We start from the raw sequence: 21,266 nt of genomic DNA, 5'->3' as shown, positions 1-21,266 counted from the left end.
GGCAGGGGACCGGGGGGATGGGGTCCCGGGGCTCCGGCCACGGATGGTGTCCCCCCCGCCGCACCCGGGATCGTGGCTCTCGGGTCCTCCCGAGCCAGGGGACAATCCCGGCCAGCGTGGGCCGCGAGCCCGGGCGCAGCCCCCTCTCCAGCCTGGGGGTCCGCACCGCGCGTCCGGCCGAGCTCTGCGGGCGGGCGCGGCTTCTCCCGGGACGCGGCGGCGGCGGCGGGCGGGGTCCCCGGGAGCGGAGCCCGCGGCCGCGCGCCCCCGGCCCGGCTCGGCTGTGGCGGCCGCCCCAGCGGAGCTTTGTGACGTCAGGCGGCCGCGGGGCGGCGTCACGCGCGGGGCTGACCCGGCGGCGGTGGTGGCGGCGGCGGCGGCGGCGGCGGGGCGGGGGCGGCCTGGGACGCGGCGGGAGCATGGAGCCGCGCGCCGGCTGCCGGCTGCCGGTGCGGGTGGAGCAGGTCGTCAACGGCGCGCTGGTGGTCACGGTGAGCTGCGGCGAGCGGAGCTTCGCGGGGATCCTGCTGGACTGCACGAAAAAGTGAGCGGGGGCGCGGGCCGGGACACCCCCGGGGTCCCCACCCGACACCCCCCTCCGCCGCCCGGAGACCCGGGACGCGCCTCCGGGGTGGGGGTGGCGTGGCCCCCGCGCCCGCTTTCGGTTTCTGCCGAACCCGGGTTTTGGGGCGCGCGAGTGCGGCCGCCACTCGGGGGGCGAAAGTGGTTCTCAAAGTCGTCGCGACTTTTCGGGGCGGGCGCCGGGCCAGGCCGGGCCGGGGCGGGGGGCGCGGGGCCGGGGTCCCGGAACTCCACACATCTGCCATAATTAACGCACTTTTCTTTGTTCAGACCCACTGTTGAATTCGGCTGTTGGCAGAATTGTCGTTAAAGCGGGGGAGGGTCAGATGCGCCGTGGCCTTGCCCTGGCAATTACTCACAGGTGGGGGTGCCCTGTCGCAGGCCATGGGCCCCTGGCTGCTGGGAGTGACTCCGCGGCTAAGGTTTGGATTCGGGGAGAGCAGTTGCGCCCAGCTGTGCAATTTAAGAACAGTTTCAGGCCAGGGAGCCCTGAGTCATGGGGGCGTGAAGAGGTACAAGCTGTGGGAGCCATGGGCACATCCCCCGGGAGCCCTGGCTTCCTGGGTTGGGGGCGCAGGGCAGGGCAGGGCGGCTCCTCCTGAGTGGCACCTGTGCACCGGCTGCAGGGACCCATGCAGTGCAGATGAGCCTCCTGGACACCGCGTCACATGGCAGGGAGCTGTCGCTGCCAGATCAATGATTAGGCATGAATCAGGCTGTGGCCTCGCTGCGCTCCTGCAGGGCTTTCTTTTGAAACTGGGAGCAGGAAAAGGCACCTCTTGTAAAGGCCCAACTTTTTCCATCCACGGAGCCCAGATTTTTGCCTGGTGACATGAATTAGCAGAGAGGACTGTGTTCCTTCCACAATTATTTCGCAGACATTATCTCTTCATTAGATGTGCCAGAAGCCATTTATCCACAAGTCATGTGATTTAACATATGGCTCCCGTGTGGCTGTTGCCCGCTCCGTGTGGGCTACTGCTGGGAGTGCACGGGCAGGATGGAGGGACACTCGGGGGCTGCAGAATCGCCACCTGGGAGCTGCCATCCCCTCCACCATCGGCCTCAGCTTCCTCTGGCAGGCAGGGTTGGGCTTGGTCCTGGTCCGAAGGGCCGCACCCCTGCCAGACCTGCACCACCTTGCCTGGCCTTTTCTCCCTGGAGAGGGGCACGAGCAGCAGTGGGTTGCCCCATTTCCTGGGCTCCTTGACTCCGGACAAGGGAGGCTGAGAATATCTGCAGTGGCCTTGGGCTCTCCTCCCTGAGGCCCATGGCTAACCTGGTTTGCAAATCTACACCACCACCTCCCCTTCATGGAAAAAACCAGGCCCGATGGGACCCCCGGCGTGGGAACTGGCAGCTGTAGGATGCATGGGTGTCAACCTTGCCTGCCACGTTCAGCTGTAACCAGAGCCGCCCACGGAGCTGGGCGCTGGGCCTCTGCGGGCACAGCCACTTAGCAGCCGCCCTTGCTGCCTTGGGCTGGCCCCCTTGTCCTTGTGGGGAATCTGAAGGTAGAGCAGGCTCCCCGACCCCAAGTCCTGAGGCTTGTCCTAGAAGGACCCCTGCCCCCTCCCTCCTCTCCCCTGTGCCTGAGTCTCTCTGGCTGTTCTCCTCTCCCCCACCCCCAATCCTGAGGCTTGTCCTGGAAGGACCCCTGCCCCCTCCCTCCTCTCCCCTGTGCCTGAGTCTCTCTGGCTGTTCTCCTCTCCCCCACCCCAAATCCTGAGGCTTGTCCTGGAAGGACCCTGCCCCCTCCCTTGTGTCCCCTGAGCCTGAGTCTCCAGCCGGTTCTCCGCCCTTGATTTCCGAGTCCCAGGGCTCCTGTTTCCAGCCCTGCCTCGGACCACAGGGTGCTGACCTGCCTTCCCCAGGTGCCAGTTTCTCATCAGGGCATGGTGCCTGCCCTTATCCCCCACGTGTGACAGTGGAGGCCCAGTCCCCAAGTGTGGGTGCTGACTCGCGGGGAAGAGCTGCTGGGAGCCCTATGACAGGTGTCCGCCCACCTCAGGGAACCTGTGGGTCCCAGTGCAACCGGCGCTGTTGAGCGCAGGCGGCGGGCAGCCAGGCACCTGTCAGAGCAATCCCACGGGAATGGCGGCCCCGCTCACACAGGCGCCGGGATGCAGGGCTGAGGTGGGCCCAGCAGCCAGCGTTTGTTGTCGGCCAGTTTGGGAGATGGCATTCTCTCCCTTGCTTGCAAAGCAGAGGGGAGAGGGGCTTGGCAGGTGGGTGGAATTGCCTGGCCTGTGCCAGAAGGCCGTGTGATCTGAAGCAAGATTCTCTTGAGCGTCAGCCTGCATGTACATCTGGGTGAGTTCAGTGCACACCTACTGTGTGCCAGGAAGTGGGCTGAGCCCGGAGCAGGCGGTCTCCAGTGATCTTCCCCCAATCTGGGCCAATGTGGTGGTTCCTTCCAGAGCATTGATGACGCCAGCCTTGCCCTGACCTGCGTTGTTTTGCGGGTGATTTGGGGGTGTGCTTCTGGTTGAGGATCTTGGGTGGGGCGGCCCTGGCTGAGGGGTGGCCTGAGGACAGACGAGGCTCTGAGTGCAGAAGGGCTGGCCTGCCCCACCAGAGCCTCCTGGCTCGATCCCTGAGCTGGTATTTATCGGCCTCCCCCAGTTGTGGGTTGCCTATGGTTCCAGACACAGACTGCTGGAAAGGTCAGGGGACTGTCCTCTGTGAACCACACCCTAGCCCAGACACCCTAGCCCACACTGTTCCAGCAGAAGGGCACCCTGAGCTCTGTCCTGGGCTCACCTGTCCAGGTGGAGGCTCCACTGCTGGGGGCTGCTCTTGGGACGATTCACTCAACAATCAACGGGGGGAGCACCTGGGCCAGGGCTGCAGTGGTGATAGGCTGTGCCCCCTGCCCTTGGGGAGTGAGAGGGACGCAGGCCTAGTGCACTGAAGGCCAGGGCACCAGGAGGCCTGGCTAGCATGGCTGGTCTTAGGAGTGTCTCAAGGGGATGGCATCTGAGTGAGTGGGTAAGGAGGGCGTGGGGTGGGGGCCTGCCCTTGTGCTACTTGGGGAGCCCCACAGGGCTTAGAGAGGGACTTTGCTGATGGCTCATAAACCCTTGAGTCCAGGAACAGGGGGCCGGCCGTGGCCACCTGGTCCCACCTGCTCTCCCCTGGAGATCCTGGAGCAGGTGCCCACAGGGTGAGGCAGGCTCCCCTTGTGGAGCCTTGGAGGAGGTGCTCCCCTGGTGTCTAGCCTGTGGCTTCTCCTGCCAGCCTGCTTTCTGTAACCCCTGAGAGAGGTGGCCCGGGGAGGCCCCACTGCCCCCAGCAGGCCTGACCTGCCCGCCCTTTTCCCGCATGCTGTCCTGCTGTGGGTGTCTGCAGCGCTACGGGGAGACTGCAGCCGCTTTCTAGACTGACACTGGAGCATAGCCGAGGCCTTGGGTGCCAGACTCAGGCTGTCCTGGGCTGCACTGAGGCTGCCTGTTCCTGTCCCAGGAGCCGCATTTTCTTTACTTCTTTAGGCCACAACAGGGTGGCCTTTCCTGATCAGAGAGCGAGGAAAGAAGGTCCAGGGTGAATGTGGGCCCAGGAGGCCAGACAGGGGGCTGCCATGTGGGCATCTGCCATCTCATGGCCCTGGTCTGTAGTATGGGGAAGCCGTGGGGAGGTGCTGCCAGCGAGTGCAGGGGGCTTGGGCAGGCAGCCAGGGCTGTGCTCCTCCCAGCCACGGCCACGGCCCCGGGCAGACCTCAGGCCTGGGCCTTTCTGGGAGTTTGGCTGAGCCTGACATCCAGGCGAGGCCCCAGGGCCGCCATGGCCGAGTTAAGGCTCGGCCACTTGTGTCTGCTTGAGGACCTCAGGCCTGGTCTCCAGGGCCCCCATGTCCTCGCTGGGACGCTGCTGTGCCATTACAAGTGGCACTGGCGTACTTTTTGCTTTGGCGTCTGGTCCATTCTGCAATTAGAGACTCCAGGGCATCTCACCCCTGCCTCAGTTTCCCCAGCCGTTTCTCAAAGCAAAGGTTATTTGTTCTGTCCCTGAGCTCACAAGGATGCTGCGTGAGGCTTGCTTCAAGGGGCCCCTCGCATGTCCTCTTCCCCATAGGCAGGGCCCAACTGGTGGCTCTAAAAGGGCAGCCTGGACCCAGCAGGCTCATCTGGCTCCAGGGCCTCTCCATCTTCCCACCTGCCAAGGCTCGGTGTTACCTGTGGGTCACAGCCAGGCCAGCGGGGCCCCTGTCCCTAGGGGTGGGTGTGTGGGGAACTACACTGCACCTGTGCACTTCCAGAAGGACCACTCTTCACATCCCAGGGTCCAGGATAAGCCACCGAGGTTCTCCCTGTGCCAGCGCCATCCCCGTGCCTGGAGGCAGCAGACCCCAGCGGGCACCCACCCACTCAACCTGGAGGCACGTTCCCTGGTCTCTCTCGGCCTCACCGGCCAATCTGTGAAATGGGAAGACTGATCTGTATCTCGTGGGGTTGCTCAAGGAGGGCAGGAGCCGAGCTCCCAGCAGCCTGGGGGCCCTGCTGTTAGCTTTGCAAGATCCCTGGGGCTGGGTTCCCCCACCCGTCCCAGCCTGCGGAGTGAGCTGTTCCCACCCTGTTCTGTTCCCACCCTGTTTACCCACCAGTGCGCTGGGGTGTGGCCTGGGCAGGGCGGCAGCTCCAGGAAGGAAGTATGGCTGCCTGACGTGCCAGGGTCACTGGCCGTTTCTGCAGGGCTGGCTTGTCCGGTCCCTGGGCACTGATGCAGGTGTGACTCAGGGCCCCAAAGGGGATGGCAAAGGCTAACCCCTTCCCTGGCCTGTGGCTGAAGATCCTGGGGCAAGGGGTGGGGGGGCTGGCTCCGTTTGTGGGGCCCTCCTCAGGCTCCTGGCACCTTCAGCCCAGTCCACAACCCCGTGTGGTCAGGGTGCCATGTTCCCCAGCCCTAGCGGGGTTGCCCCCTCCCTCTGGCTGTCATAGCCACTGTCGTCTGGCAGGGATACTTCTGCTCCGTGGGGGGCCTTCTCCTTGCCAACATCCCCTCATTTGCCCTCATTTGAGGCCCTTTCGTGGGGTGTAGTGGGTCCCATGGAGAGGTTCCTGGCTCCCCCAACAGCAAGGGGCCGTAAGCACGCTGGCCCAGAAGCTCAGGGTGCCTGCGTGCACCAGCGTGCGTGTGCACCAGCGTGAGGAGTGTGCATGCACATGGACGTGCTTGTGTGTGAGCACACGAGGTTGGTTCTCAGCATGCTCAGCCTATGTTAAATGCTCACAAGGTGCTCATGGAAGATGATGAACTGGCTGCTGATTTGGGTGCGGAGGCCATTTCTGGCTATGAGGCCAGGGGACTTGGAGACACCAGCCTGCAACCCTGGGTGGGGGTGGGGGCTGGCTTTGGGCAAAGGCTCATCTTCTGCAGCTTAACTCTGGCAAACCTTTTCTGTAAGTGAAAGTCGCCAGTTTGGGTGGCCCCACTGTGGCCTGGCTCACAGACAGCGTATAAAGGAGCCTGGGGGCTGTGCTGTGTGCTGGCGAAACTTTCTTCACAAACGCTGGAGCGGCCAGGTGTGGCCCGCTGGCCCCCAGGGTGCATGGGGTCTGTGCTCCTCGGTCCTGGCACCAGCACCTGGCTGGGACTGGTGAGGGCACCACCCGGGACTGGCCTCAGCGCATCATGCCCTTGGGCCTGTGTGCCTGGCTCTCCCTTCTCCAGAAAGTCTTAGCCCATCAGAATTGAAGACAGCCCGCTTCCCAGGGCTGCTGCAGGGCTCAGTGAGACCATGTGCACAGGGGGCCCGGCCCGCACTACAGAGACGCTCCTGCCGTCGCTAGCCTGTGGCTGCAGGCCCCACAGCGGTGCCTGGCCAGAGGAGAATGGGGCGAGTGGGGCTCACTCTGACCACCCCCACCCACCACAGAGCAGAACCCCCCACCCCGTGTTCATCCCCTCGCAGGCCCCAAGGCCACTGCTGCGCCCTCCCCGGCGAGTCACAATGCTGTCTTGCTTTTCTGTCTCTTTCTCTCCATCTCCCTCTCTTTTTTCTCTGGTTTAGCTACAGCAGTCTTGAAAATTGCATCTCGTTTGTTACCAGTTACACGTGTTCACTGTGGAAACACGTGGATTCTGTGGACCTGTCTTCCATGGTTTGTGGTAACGTCAGCGTTCCCAGAACTGTTTTCCTGACGTGCTCACAGCAGCTTGTTGGGCGGGATGAGGCCAACAGGGGACAGGGCTCGTGGACATTGGCTGCATTTGGGCCTCGAGAATGATGGGGCAGCCGGGTGTCCGTGCAGCGAGGTGGCCTGCACTCTAGGACGTGAGCTGCTTCTGAGGACAAATCCCCCAAAGCCACGCACAGTGCTGGGCATTGCCTGTTAAGTGCAGGCTGCCTGGCCCAGCGAGTCCCAGGATGAGAAGGCCTTTACCTGGGACTGGTGTCTTGGCTGTGGCAGCCGCAGGGCCTTAACTGTGGCTCCCCCAGCAGTGGCTGCTCCTGCCCCTTTTGCCCCTTCCCCTGCAGATCGTGTGACCCAGCGGGGGAGGGCCTGACGGTGCCAGGCGGGCAGGGAGGGCCTTCCAGGTTATGTGAGCAGATGGGGATGAGGGCTCTCTCGGGGTCACTGAAAGCATCTGGGCCATCTCCAGAGGGCTCAGCCCTGGGCCACGCACAGCCCCACCCCAGACACACGTCACGCACCTGGAACCCTGCTCCTGTAGGACGGCCTTCTCCTGGGCTCCTGCAGGGAGCTTTCTCCAGGGGCTTGCGTTGGGGGTTGAAGGGTTGCCTGGCCCTAGGGGGATCTTCCCTGAGTCCCCCAGCCCCTCGGAGAGGAGAGGAGGGAACGGCTGAGCCTGTGAGCAAGGAGCCTGAGTTTTGGGGCCCAGGGCCACGGGCCACAAGCAGCCAGACCCCTCCCCAGGCCAGGTCAGGCTTCCTGGGAGCATTCCTACTGGGGTCCACATGTCCCTTGGGGCCATGGACTGAGGCTCGGAGCCTCTGTGCCTCTCTCTGGCCGGGGAAGCAGCTGGCCTCCCGGCCATGTGCTGCGTGACTTTGGAAGGCACATGCCTTGCCCTGCTGTGTCCAACCCAGGACGTACATAGGGAACATGGGCATTGGCTTACCGTCCTGAAATACAGCCCTGGACTCGGCATGGCTCGCTGCCCAGACCTGCTGGAGCACGGGTCGGGGGCCTTGGCTCTGGGGGCTGGTTCGGGTGGTAGATGTGCCAGGGTCCCTTCTCACTGTGGTTTCTCTCTCTCCATTGCCAGGTCCGGCCTCTTTGGCCTACCCCCGTTGGCTCCGCTGCCCCAGGTCGACGAACCCCCTGCCAGCAACAGCCATGGCCGGGTTCCCCAGGAGGGGGATGCAGAGGTGATGCAGCTGGGGTCCAGCTCCCCACCTCCTGCCCGCGGGGTTCAGCCCCCCGAGACCACCGGCCCCGAGCCACCCCCGCCCCTCGTGCCGCCGCTGCCCGCCGGAAGCCTGCCCCCGTACCCGCCGTACTTCGAAGGCGCCCCCTTCCCTCACCCGCTGTGGCTCCGGGACACCTACAAGCTGTGGGTGCCCCAGCCGCCGCCCAGGACCATCAAGCGCACCCGGCGGCGTCTGTCCCGCAACCGCGACCCGGGGCGCCTCATCCTCAGCACCATCCGCCTGCGGCCGCGCCAGGTGCTCTGCGAGAAGTGCAAGAGCACGCTGAGCCCCCCGGAGGCCAGCCCCGGAGCCCCGGCCGCGCCCAGGGCCCGCAGGAGGCTGGGCAGTGGCCCGGACAGGGAGCTCCGCAAGCCGGAGGAGCCGGAGAACAGCGACCCCACGGCTGCGGCCACCGCCAGGAGGAGCAAGAGGGAGAGGCGGGAGGCGGACAGGGCCCCGGCGGAGCAGGTGCCGCGGAGCCCGGTCATCAAGATCTCCTACAGCACGCCCCAGGGCAAGGGGGAGGTGGTCAAGATCCCCTCCCGCGTGCACGGCTCTCTGGAGCCCTTCCGTCCCCAGCAGGCCCCGCAGGACGACGGCAGCCAGGACCCCGAGGTGCCGGACAGAGAGTCCCGGGACCGGCCGTCCTGCGCGCCCTCGGCCTCCATCCCCAGGCTGAAACTGACGCGGCCTGTGCCGCCCGGCGCGGACCTGCCGCCCCCTAAGATCCGCCTGAAGCCCCACCGCCTGGGGGACAGCGAGCACGAGCCCGTGTACCGGGCCGAGCTGGTGGAGGAGCTGAACGGGTACCCGCGGGACAGCTCGCCGGCGCCCTGTGCGGACGGCCCTGCCGGTGGGCTGGGGGACTTGTCTTCTGGAAGTTCGGGTGAGGACGATGACTTCAAGAGCTGTCCCCAGGGTGCACAGGGACGCGAGGGCTTGGCGTTTCTCGTCGGCTGCCCTGAGGGGAGAGCAGACTGCGCCAGTGAGTCGGCGTGCAGCAGCGACAGCCTGGACGAGGCCAGATCGTCCGGCTCGGAAGGGACGCCGGCGGACACGGGTGACCTCGCGTCTGGCCACGGCGCGCCCGCGCCCCCCGCGTCCAGAGAGGGTCGCCAGACGGTGCCGCCCCTGACGGTCAGGCTGCACACGCAGAGCGTGTCCGAGTGCATCACGGAGGACGGCAGGACTGTGGCCGTGGGGGACATCGTCTGGGGTAAGATCCATGGTTTTCCTTGGTGGCCGGCGCGTGTTCTTGACATCAGCCTCGGCCAGAAGGAGGACGGGGAGCCGTCTTGGCGAGAAGCGAAGGTCTCGTGGTTCGGTTCTCCGACTACGTCGTTCTTGTCTATTTCAAAACTCTCCCCTTTCTCTGAATTTTTCAAACTGAGATTTAACCGTAAGAAGAAGGGGATGTATCGGAAAGCTATAACCGAGGCTGCAAATGCCGCGCGACACGTGGCCCCGGAAATCAGGGAGCTCTTAACCCAGTTTGAAACGTAACTGGTTCCCTGACCAGGTGAGTGTGCCAGCGGCAGCCTCCTTCCCCCGGCCAGCCCAAGCTCACACCTGTGTCCAGGCCGTGCCTCTGCCCCGGGCCCCGAGGCCCAGGGAGCCGCCGCCTGTGCCCCTCAGCTGGCTTGCTTGGGGCCCCAGCCGTCCGGAAAATGGTTGCCCTCACTGGTGATGCCATCTGCGCTTCTGGTTCACACAAGAGGCGCACTGCAAGGAGGCCAGTCACCACCGGTGCTTGTTGAAAGCACACAGCGAGTTTGTGTTTGGCAGCCATTTTTCAAAGGCCAGGAGGGAGCTTCTCATGCTCTCATTCGTTGTTTGGAGTCAGGGATGTGGTTTGACGGATCCTGGGGAGGGAGAGCCCAGGCTGAGGCCCTGCCTTGCGTTACTCACTCAGGGAACACACTCTCACTGCTCTTTCCAAAGATCAGAGCGGGCATCTCCCTCCTCCCGCTCACGGATAGGCCATCCCAGGACATTAAAGGAGGGAGGGCGAGGTGAGCTTCCCACCCTCAGATGAAGCCCCCACCCCAACTCCCCAGACTGGCCCAGCCCTGCCCCCCACGACTCCCCCGAATCTTCCTCCTGGGTCAGTGCGCACTCCGTCGTCAGCAGGCTGTGTGCGTGGCCAGGCACCCGGGACCTGGGACATGGTGTGGGGGCGTGTTCCCGGGGACAGCATCTCACTGTCGGCCTCCCCTAGGAGCACTTTGTAGAATCTCCAGCCAGGCCTTGTGTGGATTCTCTGTGCCTGGGGGGCACTACGCTGTGTGGAGGTGTGGGCGTGTCACCTTGTGGGGCTGGGGGCACCACCCACGCCCCTGTAATCACCATGTGGGGCATCCGGAGCCTGCCGAGGGGCTGTTTTCTGCCCTGAGCTCCTGAAGGCCGCTCTCCTAGCTCCAGAGGCCTCTCTGCACCTCCTAGATGCCCCTCTTGTCTTCCCAGCAGGAGAGGCAGGCCAGGGAGGAGTCCTCTCTGGGTGGGGGCAGCTGGTGGCCCTCTGTGCTCTTCTTCTTGGCTCCATGGCCTAATCCGCCCCTGGATGCAGAGATTGCAGGGGGTTGCTATACGCAGAGGGCAGGGCCAGGGCTCCGCCTAGGCCTTGGTGACGTCTGGTGACCTTGTCTTCCCTGGCCACCTGCCCAGAGGCCTTACAGTTTCCCAGGTGACAATCCTCGGGCCTTAGCCTTTGTTGGGGGTGGGGGGTGGGGACTGGAGCGCCTGGTGCCCCTCCACTGCTGCACCCTGGGGATTGGGGTTCCGGTGGAAGCAGTGATGAGAGATCACTGTGGTCGAGCCAGGGTCCCCAGGGTCCCCAGGCTGCCTGGCTGCCCAGGCTCTGGCCTGGCCTCACCCCCTCCCTCCAGCCACCCAGCTGCATCTGCCTTGTTCTCCTGAGGCCAGGCACAAACCTGGCTGCTCCCCTCACCCCAAGAACCAGGCCCTTTTCTGATCAGTTCTGGGGCCTTGGGGCAGGCGTGGGGCAGGTGCCGTGTTGGGGAGTGGGTGTGGGTGCCGTCTCTCAGCTTGAGTCTGGGGAGTGTCTCAAGCCGGGGCACCATCCTCTGAGGGGTAGGAGGAAGGTCAGAGGACTCTCGTCTGCTGTCCTAGGGGGCCCTCCCCGAGTTCTGGACTCAGGCGTTTGCAAGGCATGACGTGCCCCCACGCAGGACGTCCCCAAGTGAGGCCTGAGGCCTTGGCTGGCAGGGAGTGCCCAGCTGGGAGGACGGGAGGACAGTCTTGCAGGCTTAGGGCCGGCTGTGTTTATCCGGAAGTAGAGGAAGAATCTCACCAGACGGGTTTGCCTGCCTCCACGGGGGCCCGTGCCTGCACACGGGGCCTGCGCCAGGACCAGCCCCCTGCTCTGGGAGTGGGGGTGCCGGATCCTTTCAGCACCAAAGCGCAGAGTGGTGTGTGCCTGGTCAGCTTTTTAGTCTTGTTTCCTGAGGGCTAAAGCCCAAGTGCTCCGCGTGATCAGAGCTGGTGTCTCGTGGGGCCTGTGATCTCCCGCCCTCTGTGGGGTTGGTGGTCCTTGGGGGAACGTTTGCTTTGAAGTGTCAGCAGTGCACCTCTGGTCTGCTCTTTGTAGGGGAAATGCGGGGGTACCTGCCTTTCCTGGGAAGGGGGACCCGCCAACACCATCGTGAAGGTGCACCTCTCTGAGCAGAGGCTGAGTGTGGTGTGGGGCGCTGCTGGCCATGCCCGAGGGAGGGGCGGGAGGAGGAGGCTGCCGTAGGGGCTGGAGCTCGGGCAGGAAGGCCTTCTGGGGAAGGTCGTCCTCCCAGTTCCCGCTCACCGGCCACCCTGGCCTGGCCCCAGCCGCTCCTGCAGCCACCCGAGGATGAGGACGGGGACGGCTGGGTGGTGTCAGAAGCTTCCTGAGGTTTGTGGGTGTCTGCTGCCTGAGGCACTTGTCAAGGAGCAGTCACCACAGGCACCGCGAGATCAGCTCCATTGCGGGGATACTGAGCCCAGTGTTCCCTGTGGGAGACCCCTCACTCTCTCAGCTTGCTACGGGGCTGGAGGCCCTGCTCAGGGGTAGACGGATGCCCCACAGATCACAGGGTGCCAGGGCACTGGGCCTGTGGCCGGCAGTGCCAAAAGGCAGCCTGGCTGGCACAAGGGACGGGCACATCGGCCTCAGCAGGGGCCGCGCTAGGACGTATGGCTGTGTGACACACTTGGGCACCCCTCCGTGTGAGGTCCTGATTTAGGTGCGCCAAGGCTGGGCTGGCCTCCTGTGCAGGAACAGAAGCCGTGGGGCCTTGTCCCAGCCGGTCACCTGCTGTTGCGGTCTCAGTGAGCCAACACCTCTGAGCCTGTTTGTTCACCGCTCCCAGGGTAACAACAGGTCCCACCTCTGAGTGAGCGATACTCCACCCCGGTGGTCACGGCCGGCTCCAGGGCCCGTGAATGGCCTGTGGCCGCTGCCCTTGGAGGTGACCACTGTGCCCTCTCAGGCCGGCAGGAGAGGCCGTTCCCTGGGACTTCTCCTACACCCACAGGGACCCCTTGGGGTTAGAGCTGAGGTCCGGGGCGGGGGCAGGTGGTGGAGACCAGGCTCTGGGGTTACTGTGCCTGGGAGCAGCCTCCTGCTTCAGGTGCAGGCACCGGACATGCAGGGTCAGGGGCCCAGCAGGAGCTGCCTGGCCAGGCTTGTCCTGCAGCTGGGAATGGGGACCCAGAGAAGGCAATGCCACCCACATCCGCACCACCGCCTGGGCCTACGGAGCCTGAGAGGGGAAGGCAGCTCCTCCCCAGTGTGAGCCCCGGGGCCTCGGGCTGGGGTCCTGCCCCCGTCCAGGCTCAAGGTCCTCTCTCTGCTCCCCGGTCTCTCCCTCACCACCCACCCACCCACACCTCTACTGAGGGCCAAGCACTCCACTGGACCCAGGCTAGAAGGGGGGCCAAATGGGGAGGGCTGTGAATCACCAGTTCCCAAATTAGTGCATAATCACACACAGGAACTGCTGAGAAGGAAGGGAAGAGGGGCTTGAAGCAGAGCATCCAGCGAGAAACCTGGCCTGGACTGGGATCCGGGAAGGCTTCCTGGAGGAGGTGGCAGGAGCCAGGATCTGAATGGTGAGCTAATCAGGAGCTGATGGGGTGAGGGTGGGGGCGAGTGTTCTAGGCAGGAGGAGGGCAGGGCATGTTCCAGGGGTTGTGGAGGTGGGCAGAGGGCCCGGTGGGCCAAGGCAGACTCTGGGTGCTGTTGGAGAATTACAGAGGAGTGAGATGGTCTTGTTATTATTTGTCAGTTAAAAATAAAATAACACTTTAAAAAATCTGATAGCTTTACAAATAAAATAAATGACCTCCAGCCGTGAGGACAGGAAGAGTGACGGGGGACGGGGAGGCTGGGCGGTGTGCAGGTGTCTCCTGGAACTAGGGGAGTCACCGTCTGTGCCCCGCATCCTCAGGGGTGGCTCCAGTTCTCGGGAGGCACCTGAGGCCTGGCTGGAGGCATCTCAGGGGAAAGCTCACAGGCGGGTCAGGCAGAGGGCTGGGGGCAGGGATCCATATTTGTCGGGGGGACCTGGGCCAGGACAATGCTTGGGGTGGGGGGTTCTCCACAGACTGGCTGCTTGAGGCAGAGGCTTTGGAGCAGCAGAGGCGGGTGGAGATGACAGGTGACTGGACGTGTGCACTGTGCGGGAGCAGGAAGGAGGGTGGTGGAGAGTGGGTGGCACTGGCCAGCCCTGTGGGGAGGACCTGAGGCGGGACCTTGCCCGCCCTGCACCTCAGCACCACTGCAGTCGGGTGGCAGGGGGGCGGCCCAGAGGGGCAGCAGGCTGCCTGGTGTTCTGGGATCCATGAGGGCCAATGGGAGCACCTGGTCCTGCACAGGCACCTCCTGTGCTTCCCTGTCGTGGCCAGGGCGGGCCGTGCTCTGCCGAAGCGTGGACTGGAAGCTGGGCACCTCCCTGAAGTGGGGACTCAGTGCTCTCCTGGTGTCCCGGCCTCTTAGGCAAGGGGGAGATTTCACAGGCCCCCAGACAGTGCAGGCTGGAGGGGTCCAGCCTCCTGTGGCCCCAGGGGCCCAACCCTTTCTCCTCCTGCCCTGGCAGGGGACTTTCGGGGACGTACCCAGCACAGCCTCCGTCAGCAGTTGGGAGCACGGGGTTTCTGCGCCACTGAACGGTCAATGTCCCTGGGGTCGTCCTTGTCTTTTGTGAGTTTCCTGTAGCTGCTGTAACAAACCTCCACACACTGGGGCCCTGAGACCGCAGGCGTTTATTCCCATGCCTCTGGGGGTCAGGAGCTTGAGTCAAGGCGTGCAGGGCTGTGTGCCTTCAGCTCCAGACGAGAATCCCTCTTGCCTCTGCAGCTCCTGGGGGTCCAGGCGTCCCCCGCTCATCACCACGTCGCCCCAGGCTCTGCCTCCGTGGGCTGAAGGCCTTTGCCTCTTCGAAGTACCCTGGTGGCATCTGGGGACCCGTAGATAGCACGGGAGGGGCCGCTTATCTCAAAACCCTCATTTAATCACATCGCAAACACGATGTCGCAGAAGGTGCCATTCCCAGGCTCCCGGGACGAGGAGCACCCGGTCTCATTCACTCCGCATCCCCAGTGCTGTGTGTGTGGGCAGCGTGGGCACAGCCCAGGGTCCACCCCAGCCTCATGTCCGACAGAAGGGAAGGCCCCAGGGAGCAGGGGCGGAGATGGGCTTCAGCCCAGGGGCCCGTGGGGCGAGGGAGGGGCCCACTGCTTCAGAAAGGTCCGCTGTGCACAGGCCATGGGGGCAGCATGGGCCATTTCCGATCTTCAGCTTCATAATGTTGATTTCTCCTGGGAAATAAAGATAATAATGAGGAAGCTGCCCGGCACTGGAGTGCTGAGTCAGCAGGAGCCGCTGCCGGGACTTGGAAGAGTGCGGTGCTCACTGGAGTCTCCAGGCCAGAAGCGGCGCCGCCGCCGTCTCCAGCCTTCGGCTTTTCTGATTTATGTTTTCCTTTTAGAACAGCATCCTTGAGCTTCCTGCACAAAACTTGCTTTTCTCTTCCTCCAACTCTAAATAAAAACGCTCTTCTGCTTCCGAGGACGGGTTTCTCAGCTGACCTCCCTGCGTTGCTTTCAGGGAATTCAGGTCCCACGTGAAGGTTGTAATTATTTTGTTCCAGAAGGAAACAGAGGCCTGTAATTCTGAGCCTGCTGCAGGGGTTCAGGCCCCGCCCTACCTCCTGGCTCCCAGCAGCCCAGCAGCCGGTCCCTGCCGCCTCCTCCCAGCCAGCAGCTTGGGCATTGAGGCCACGTTGGTGGGGCAGGCGGGCAGGTGCTGGGGTGTTTGGAGTTGCTTCTCAGGGGGTCAAATGCCTGGGACATGGGGGACTTTCCCAGTGTGGGGGGATGCTGCTGGAGGCCCCTGCCCACCCATGCCTTCAAAGCCAAGCGTTGTGCCCACCTCTGGTGAGATGCCCTAATGCCATGTGGACCTGTTGCCAGGCGTCCTAGTTGCTTCCTGGGTCTCACCTGCAGCTCCAAATCCTTGCCCCTGACCCCACCGGGCTTCGATGCCCTGGATAGGGCATGTGCCCCATGTCAGAGGATGGGGAGTGGAGGGTGGGACTTCCTGCACGCCATGGGGCTCGCTCTCTTGCCAGGACCCCTCAGGGGCAGTGGGATCTCCTGCCCGGCAGGAGGCTCTTCCCTCCTGGAGCCCCCGGGGTTGGTTGCGGGCTTGGGGTTGGGGTTGTCAGCCTCATCCGTCCCGATCAAGTTCACCCAGGTTTTCACCCTGGGGCTCCACTCAGCGTTGGTGATCGCTTTAAGATTTGCTCTTTCATGAGGGATTACGAGGTGCTGGCCCTGGTCTTCATTTACTCACTAGAATTCTTGCAAAAAAGCCTCTTTCCTTACCAGCTTTCCGTGGCACTGCACCAAGACTTGTGGCCACCCCCCGCTTGCAGAGAATTCTTATGGAGGCCAGGGCAGATGCGGGGGCTGGTTCCCCAGCTCCTTCCAGCGTGGCCGAGGAGACCCACCTGAGTGTGTGTGTCTCGTGAAAGCGCACGTGTTTGCTAACATATCTAGTCAGGTTCGATCCACACAAGTGCTATTCTTTCCATGCTCAGACGGTGCCATCTTAGGTCAGCTGACGGAGGCCAGTGCCCGTGTCCTGTGGTGACCACAGCAGCCTGCTGGCGTCTTTGCCCCCGCCGTGCCACGTCATCCGGGCTCACTGTGCGTTTTCTGGCTCAGGCCCGAGGCAGCCACGTCCCTGGGAGCCCTGCTTCCTGTTTTCTGCCCCTGCGGCCGCTGCCGTTTCTAAACCTTTGCAGTTGACACAGCTAGGATTCACTTTTGTGTCTGATGCCAGAAATCTTGACTTTTAATGTTAACATGATCAATTTTATAGATGTAAAAGTTAATATATCTATATCAACATTTAATATAGGTGTGTAAAATATTTAAAATATAACAATATAATGTCACATATTACTGAAAATATATATAATACTATTATGATGCAGTATGATAGTTTCGGAAGAAAAGCACCCTAGCACCTCCCACCAAGGAGGGTGCCCGCGGGCGTCCCGGTGGGTGGTGCCAGCGAACGCCTGAGCTTGCCCTGCCCGTCTCTTTGTCCCGGGGTCTGGCCCTCTGGGGTGTGTGTCACGTCCCTCTCTCTGCGGCAAAGTCATGACCTCAGAACACACTTAGGCATCTTTGTTTCATTCACTTTCTATTTTTAGAGACTCCCCGTTTTTTTAAAACCCACTGTGATAGGATTCTGTGGGCACCTCCGCAGCCCTGGGTCCACTCCCGTCCTGGTCTCCCTGGCCTTCCCGTGGCCGCATCTGGGCAGGGCCCGGTGATCCTTCTGGGCTTCCAGCCTAAGCAGCACCCCATGCCGGCTTCTCCTCCCCGCCCCTCGCCTCCTTGTGATGTGCAGAGCTGTGGGACACACCCTACTCCCTGGGGGGACTCTGGCTGTCCCAGTCTTTTCTCCAACAAGCTGTGGGGAGGGTGTGAGCCACCAGCTTTCTCACCATGGAGAAGGCGTGGCCCAGGCAGGGAGGTGCTGGTGCCTTGGGGCCTCAGAGACAGTGGGGTGGGAGAGAGGTAGGTGAGCACGAGACTCTGACCCTGTGTCCAGGTGGGGGCTCTGAGGGCTCCCAGTCAGGTGGGGCCCCAAGGCCTCCAGGTTCCTGAGAACACCTCGTGTCCTGGAGGCCTCAGCGACGCAGAGCAGCTGAGCTCAGCTCCGTGAGTGAGGGTCATCTAGAAAGGTGGGAGAGACGTGAAGAGTGGCCAGTGCTGCTCCAGCCTTGGAGTCTGTCTCTGCTGCCGAGAGAGACAGCAGTGGCTCCTGTGAAGTCACAGTGGCTCCTGTGAAGGCCACTGCTGCTGTTCGGGACGAAAGGCCCGTCCAGGCTGTCTCCTCCCAAGGCCCGTTACGCATTTTTCTAATGAGGATAGTGGCTGATGGATGTTTACCGACGTTTCCAAAGGTCATGCTGTTGTTGATGGAGAAGGACTTGGACAGTTTTAATGACCTCCCGGGGCTGTGTGTTTCTTTGCAGGGAAGTGTGGTTGCCTTTAATTTGAGCCTCTTTCGAATCCTAAAATGCTGCCTTAGAAGGGGTGGACAGAGCAGGTTCCAGGCATGGCAGGGACCCCACTTGTGCCACAGCACCAGCTGTGGCCTCTGCGGATCGCCCAAACAGCCCTCCTCCTGACCTGTCTTGCACACAGTCCCTGGTGACTCCCTAGAAGTTTAGGAGGGACCCCAGGGGCAGGAGGACGCATAGGTGGAGCCGCTGCGATTCTAGGGTCGGCCTCCACCTCCCGGTCAGCCGTGGAGCCGGTGGCGCAGGCTGCCTTATTACAGCTGCCTCTTCCTTCTGAGAAATGGAAAACGGTATTCGTAGGAACGCATTTGTGTGACCGGCTCTAATCCTCGTGAACATTCCTCACAGGGACTGTTCAGCTTCCCGTACGGAATCTGCGGGGTCGAAGAAAGTTATTCCAGGACTGAGAAAGTGAAGCCTCGTGGTTTGGAGGCACTGACGCATGGCTCTGTTTAGGAGTCACTGTTAGTACCCCCAGCAGGTCTCAGCTGGTTTTGGGCTGGGGACTGTGTTAGCGGGGCCTCTGAGAGCCTCCTGCGCCCCCTGGGACCTGGATGGGAGATGGTCCAAAATGCAGCTTCTCTTTAATTTGTGTTTGTGTCAATCGTACTATGTATGTTCAGTTTTTACAAGTCCAGTGGTCACATGCAATATGTAATGACAAGAATTCACCTTCATATTTCTAGAGGATGTACTGCTGCTGCTGCTTGATCCTTGAGTTTTCAATTTAGACGTTAGTTACAGGCTTTTTCTATGGAAGATGAAGAGGCTGAGATCTACCCTGTTCACTGCCACACATATCCACTCTCACACACATCCACTCACACACACTCACATCCACTCACACACACACACACTCACATCCACTCACACACACTCACATCCACTCACACACACATCCACTCACACACACACACTCACACTCACACACACTCACATCCACTCACACACACTCACATCCACTCACACACACTCACATCCACTCACACACACTCACACACACTCACATCCACTCACACACACTCACATCCACTCACACACACTCACACACACATCCACTCACACACACACCTCCACTCACACATTCACACACATCCACTCACACTCATTTACTTACACTCACATCCACACACATCCACACACGTATCCACTCACACTCATTTACTCACACATGTACACAGCACTCACACACACGTCCACTCACACACACACATGCACTCACATTCACTCACACACATCCACTCACACATCCACTCACACACATCCACTCACACACACACCCACTCACATTTACTCACACATCCAATCACACATCCACTCACACACACTCTCACACACACACATCCACTCACACACACACACACAATGTTTGGCTAACTCAAGACTTGGTGTTTATGTTAATGATTGCAGCCCATCCATGTAGAGGATTATAGATGTTGCTGGCCCTTTTTTCTCTGCAGCATTGATCCCAGCTTGGTGCTTGGTCTTCAAATTGTTTACAGTGTTGTCACTCAGGAGTGACCAGCGTGAGGAGAAAGAATCCCCTCTCACACTCACGCTCACACACACATCCACCCTCACACTCTCACACAGCACACACCTGCAGATGCCCTCCAGGCCTCCCCGCGTGCCGCTGGGCTTCCTCACAGCATGGTGGTCTCAGGGCGGTTGCAGTTTCTCCCGTGGCAGCTCAGGGCTTCCACGAGGGTAGCACTGGAAGTGGCAGCGGCCTCTCCACGGGCCAGGACAGGGGCAGGTCCCTCCAGTGACTTCTCAGTGGGGCTGTGACAGGGGCAGTTCCCTCCAGTGACTTCTCGGTGGGGCTGCGACAGGGGCAGGTCCCTCTCGCCCTGCTGTGGTCAGGCAGGGCCCATGGGGCACCTTCCTTCTGACAGGAGGAGTGGCGGGGCTGGTGTGGTCCCATGCGCGCTCGGCTCTGCGGGCTCCGCTGCCTTCCCCGTCCCTGTGCTCTCCACCAGCCGGCTGGTGGAGAACTGGGGCTGACAGTGTCTGTCCCTCTGTTTGTTGGATTTAGGGGGCTGCTTTCTTCAAGGCCCAGGGTTGGCCCTGGGTTGCGGGGCTGAGGGGACCGTCTGTCCCCGCCAGGTCTCTCTGCCTGTGGTGGCCATCCGGGGCCTGCGTGGGCTCAGGTAGGGGTTGATGGAAGCAGGGCTGACACCTGGGGCTCCACACAGATCTGAGGAAGGGTATTCCCCTCAGGGTCTAGCCCTCCCTTCCCACCCTGGGACCCCCGTATGTGGGGCTGTGTCCTGGTGGAGGGGGCTTGGGGCTCCTCCCCAGGCTCGGGTCTCCACGGGGCCGTCAGTGCGAGGCGAGGGTCCCCGGAGTCATGTATGGGGGCCCTTCCACACCATGCGCCCGGCACAGGCATGGTCATCAGCCCCCACCAAGAGGCCACAAGGCTCCAGGCCTGCTGGCTTCTCTGTGGCCCTGCGTGTAGGGCCTGTGGACTGTGGGACTTCAGGGCGAGTCCTGTGGTCTGAGTCCCCAAGCATGGAAGACCCTGCATTCTCCCCCAGCACAGCCGGGCTGTGGGCCCTGAGGGAAGGAGGGCCGGTGGGAGCTGGGGGGGTGCTGGGGGTCCCGGGTGAGCCTCAGACCCTCCAGGGCACCCTGGCCTGGTGCTCAGACCTTGAGGGGCTGGTCCCCCATACTCGACCCTGAGTTAAACCTCTGCCCCTTTTTGCTTTCCCCAAGGTCACCGACGATGAGGGCGCACCTGCTGTCCTGGAGCTTCCGATCTCCGTTCGGGGACCCTGTGAGCCTTCTGGCCGGCTACGTGCAGAGCCCACTGGGCACGGTGGTCGGCCTGGTGTGAGGCCCCCCAGGGACCGGCAGTGTGTCCAGGGAGGGGATGGCCCTGAGCCCAGCGGCTCCTCCCGCTGAGCGTATTTCTTCCCGCCACTCAGCCCGTGGCTGCCCTGGCTCACGAGGCAGTCGGGACTCGTGACTTGCTGGCTGCTGCTGCTTCGCATGCTGGGGTCCCGTGGAGGAACCGGGCCTGCTGCCCCGGCCTCGCCCGCAGCTGGTGTGGGCGGCCGTCTCGCAGGCTCAGCGTGGTCTCCCGCAGGCTTCAGAAAAACCCAATTGCACGTGTGGGATCCTTCCCCAGCCCTTGGGTGCGGGGTCTCTGTGCACTTGAGAGCTGGGGGACCCACCCACCGTCTCCCACTCCAAGTTCATCCCAGAGCGTGGGGCCCGCTGGGCACCTGGCACCCGGCCTGCAAGGCCACCTGTCCCCCAGATGCTGCTACGAGTGACCAGTGCTGTGTGGAGGAGGCCAAGGGCCGCCCCTGGGAAACCAGGCTTCAGCAGTACGAGGAAAAGAAACTTGCTCTGTTTTGTAACAGCATGTTCCTTTTCCTCGTTTTTGTCACTTTAAAGACCAAAAAGAATAAAGAAAGAAAAGAAAAAAATTAATCTGCTCTTTCTTTGTTTAAATGCTAAAAAAAAAAAAAAAGAGAGAGAGAGAAACGTATGTCGTAGTTGTTGAAGTTGTGACCTGTGTGGCCACGGTTCACACTCATGCGTGTGTCCCCGTCGGGGCTGGGCGGGGCCCGAGTCCCCTGGGCACTGCTGGGCGGGGCCCATGTCGCACGGGTTGCGGTGACGCCGCCACCGGCTGCATCTCGCTGCCTCCAGGTTGGGGGGAAGCTGGCCACCACCCTGAGCCCCAGGAGGGCTGTGGGCTGAGTCCC

At 62.3% G+C, this 21,266-nt stretch overlaps 1 protein-coding gene across 10 annotated transcripts; it reads left to right on the top strand.

The window, feature by feature from the left end:
• Positions 1 to 369: 369 nt before the first annotated feature.
• On the top strand, positions 370 to 20,988 carry PWWP2B (PWWP domain containing 2B). 10 transcript variants are annotated; one of them, XM_055245104.2, is made up of 5 exons: positions 370 to 544; positions 7,813 to 9,173; positions 12,940 to 13,057; positions 14,044 to 14,147; positions 20,266 to 20,294. In XM_055245104.2, exons 1-4 carry the CDS (start codon positions 420 to 422, stop codon positions 14,111 to 14,113), a joined length of 1,674 nt encoding a protein of 557 aa, XP_055101079.2. In that variant the 5' UTR covers positions 370 to 419; the 3' UTR covers positions 14,114 to 14,147; positions 20,266 to 20,294. The 10 variants fall into 10 exon arrangements, 7 of the variants coding, with proteins under 7 accessions (XP_055101079.2, XP_055101089.2, XP_063472544.1 ...); XM_055245114.2 differs by lacking the exon at positions 20,266 to 20,294 and adding an exon at positions 14,778 to 15,012; XM_063616474.1 differs by lacking the exon at positions 20,266 to 20,294 and adding an exon at positions 14,778 to 14,788 and having other exon boundaries at positions 14,044 to 14,116.
• Positions 20,989 to 21,266: the final 278 nt, after the last annotated feature.

This window comes from Symphalangus syndactylus, chromosome 2 (assembly GCF_028878055.3).
Source record: "Symphalangus syndactylus isolate Jambi chromosome 2, NHGRI_mSymSyn1-v2.1_pri, whole genome shotgun sequence".
Taxonomy (NCBI): Eukaryota; Metazoa; Chordata; class Mammalia; order Primates; family Hylobatidae; genus Symphalangus; species Symphalangus syndactylus.
This window is presented reverse-complemented; position numbering and strand designations above follow the sequence as displayed.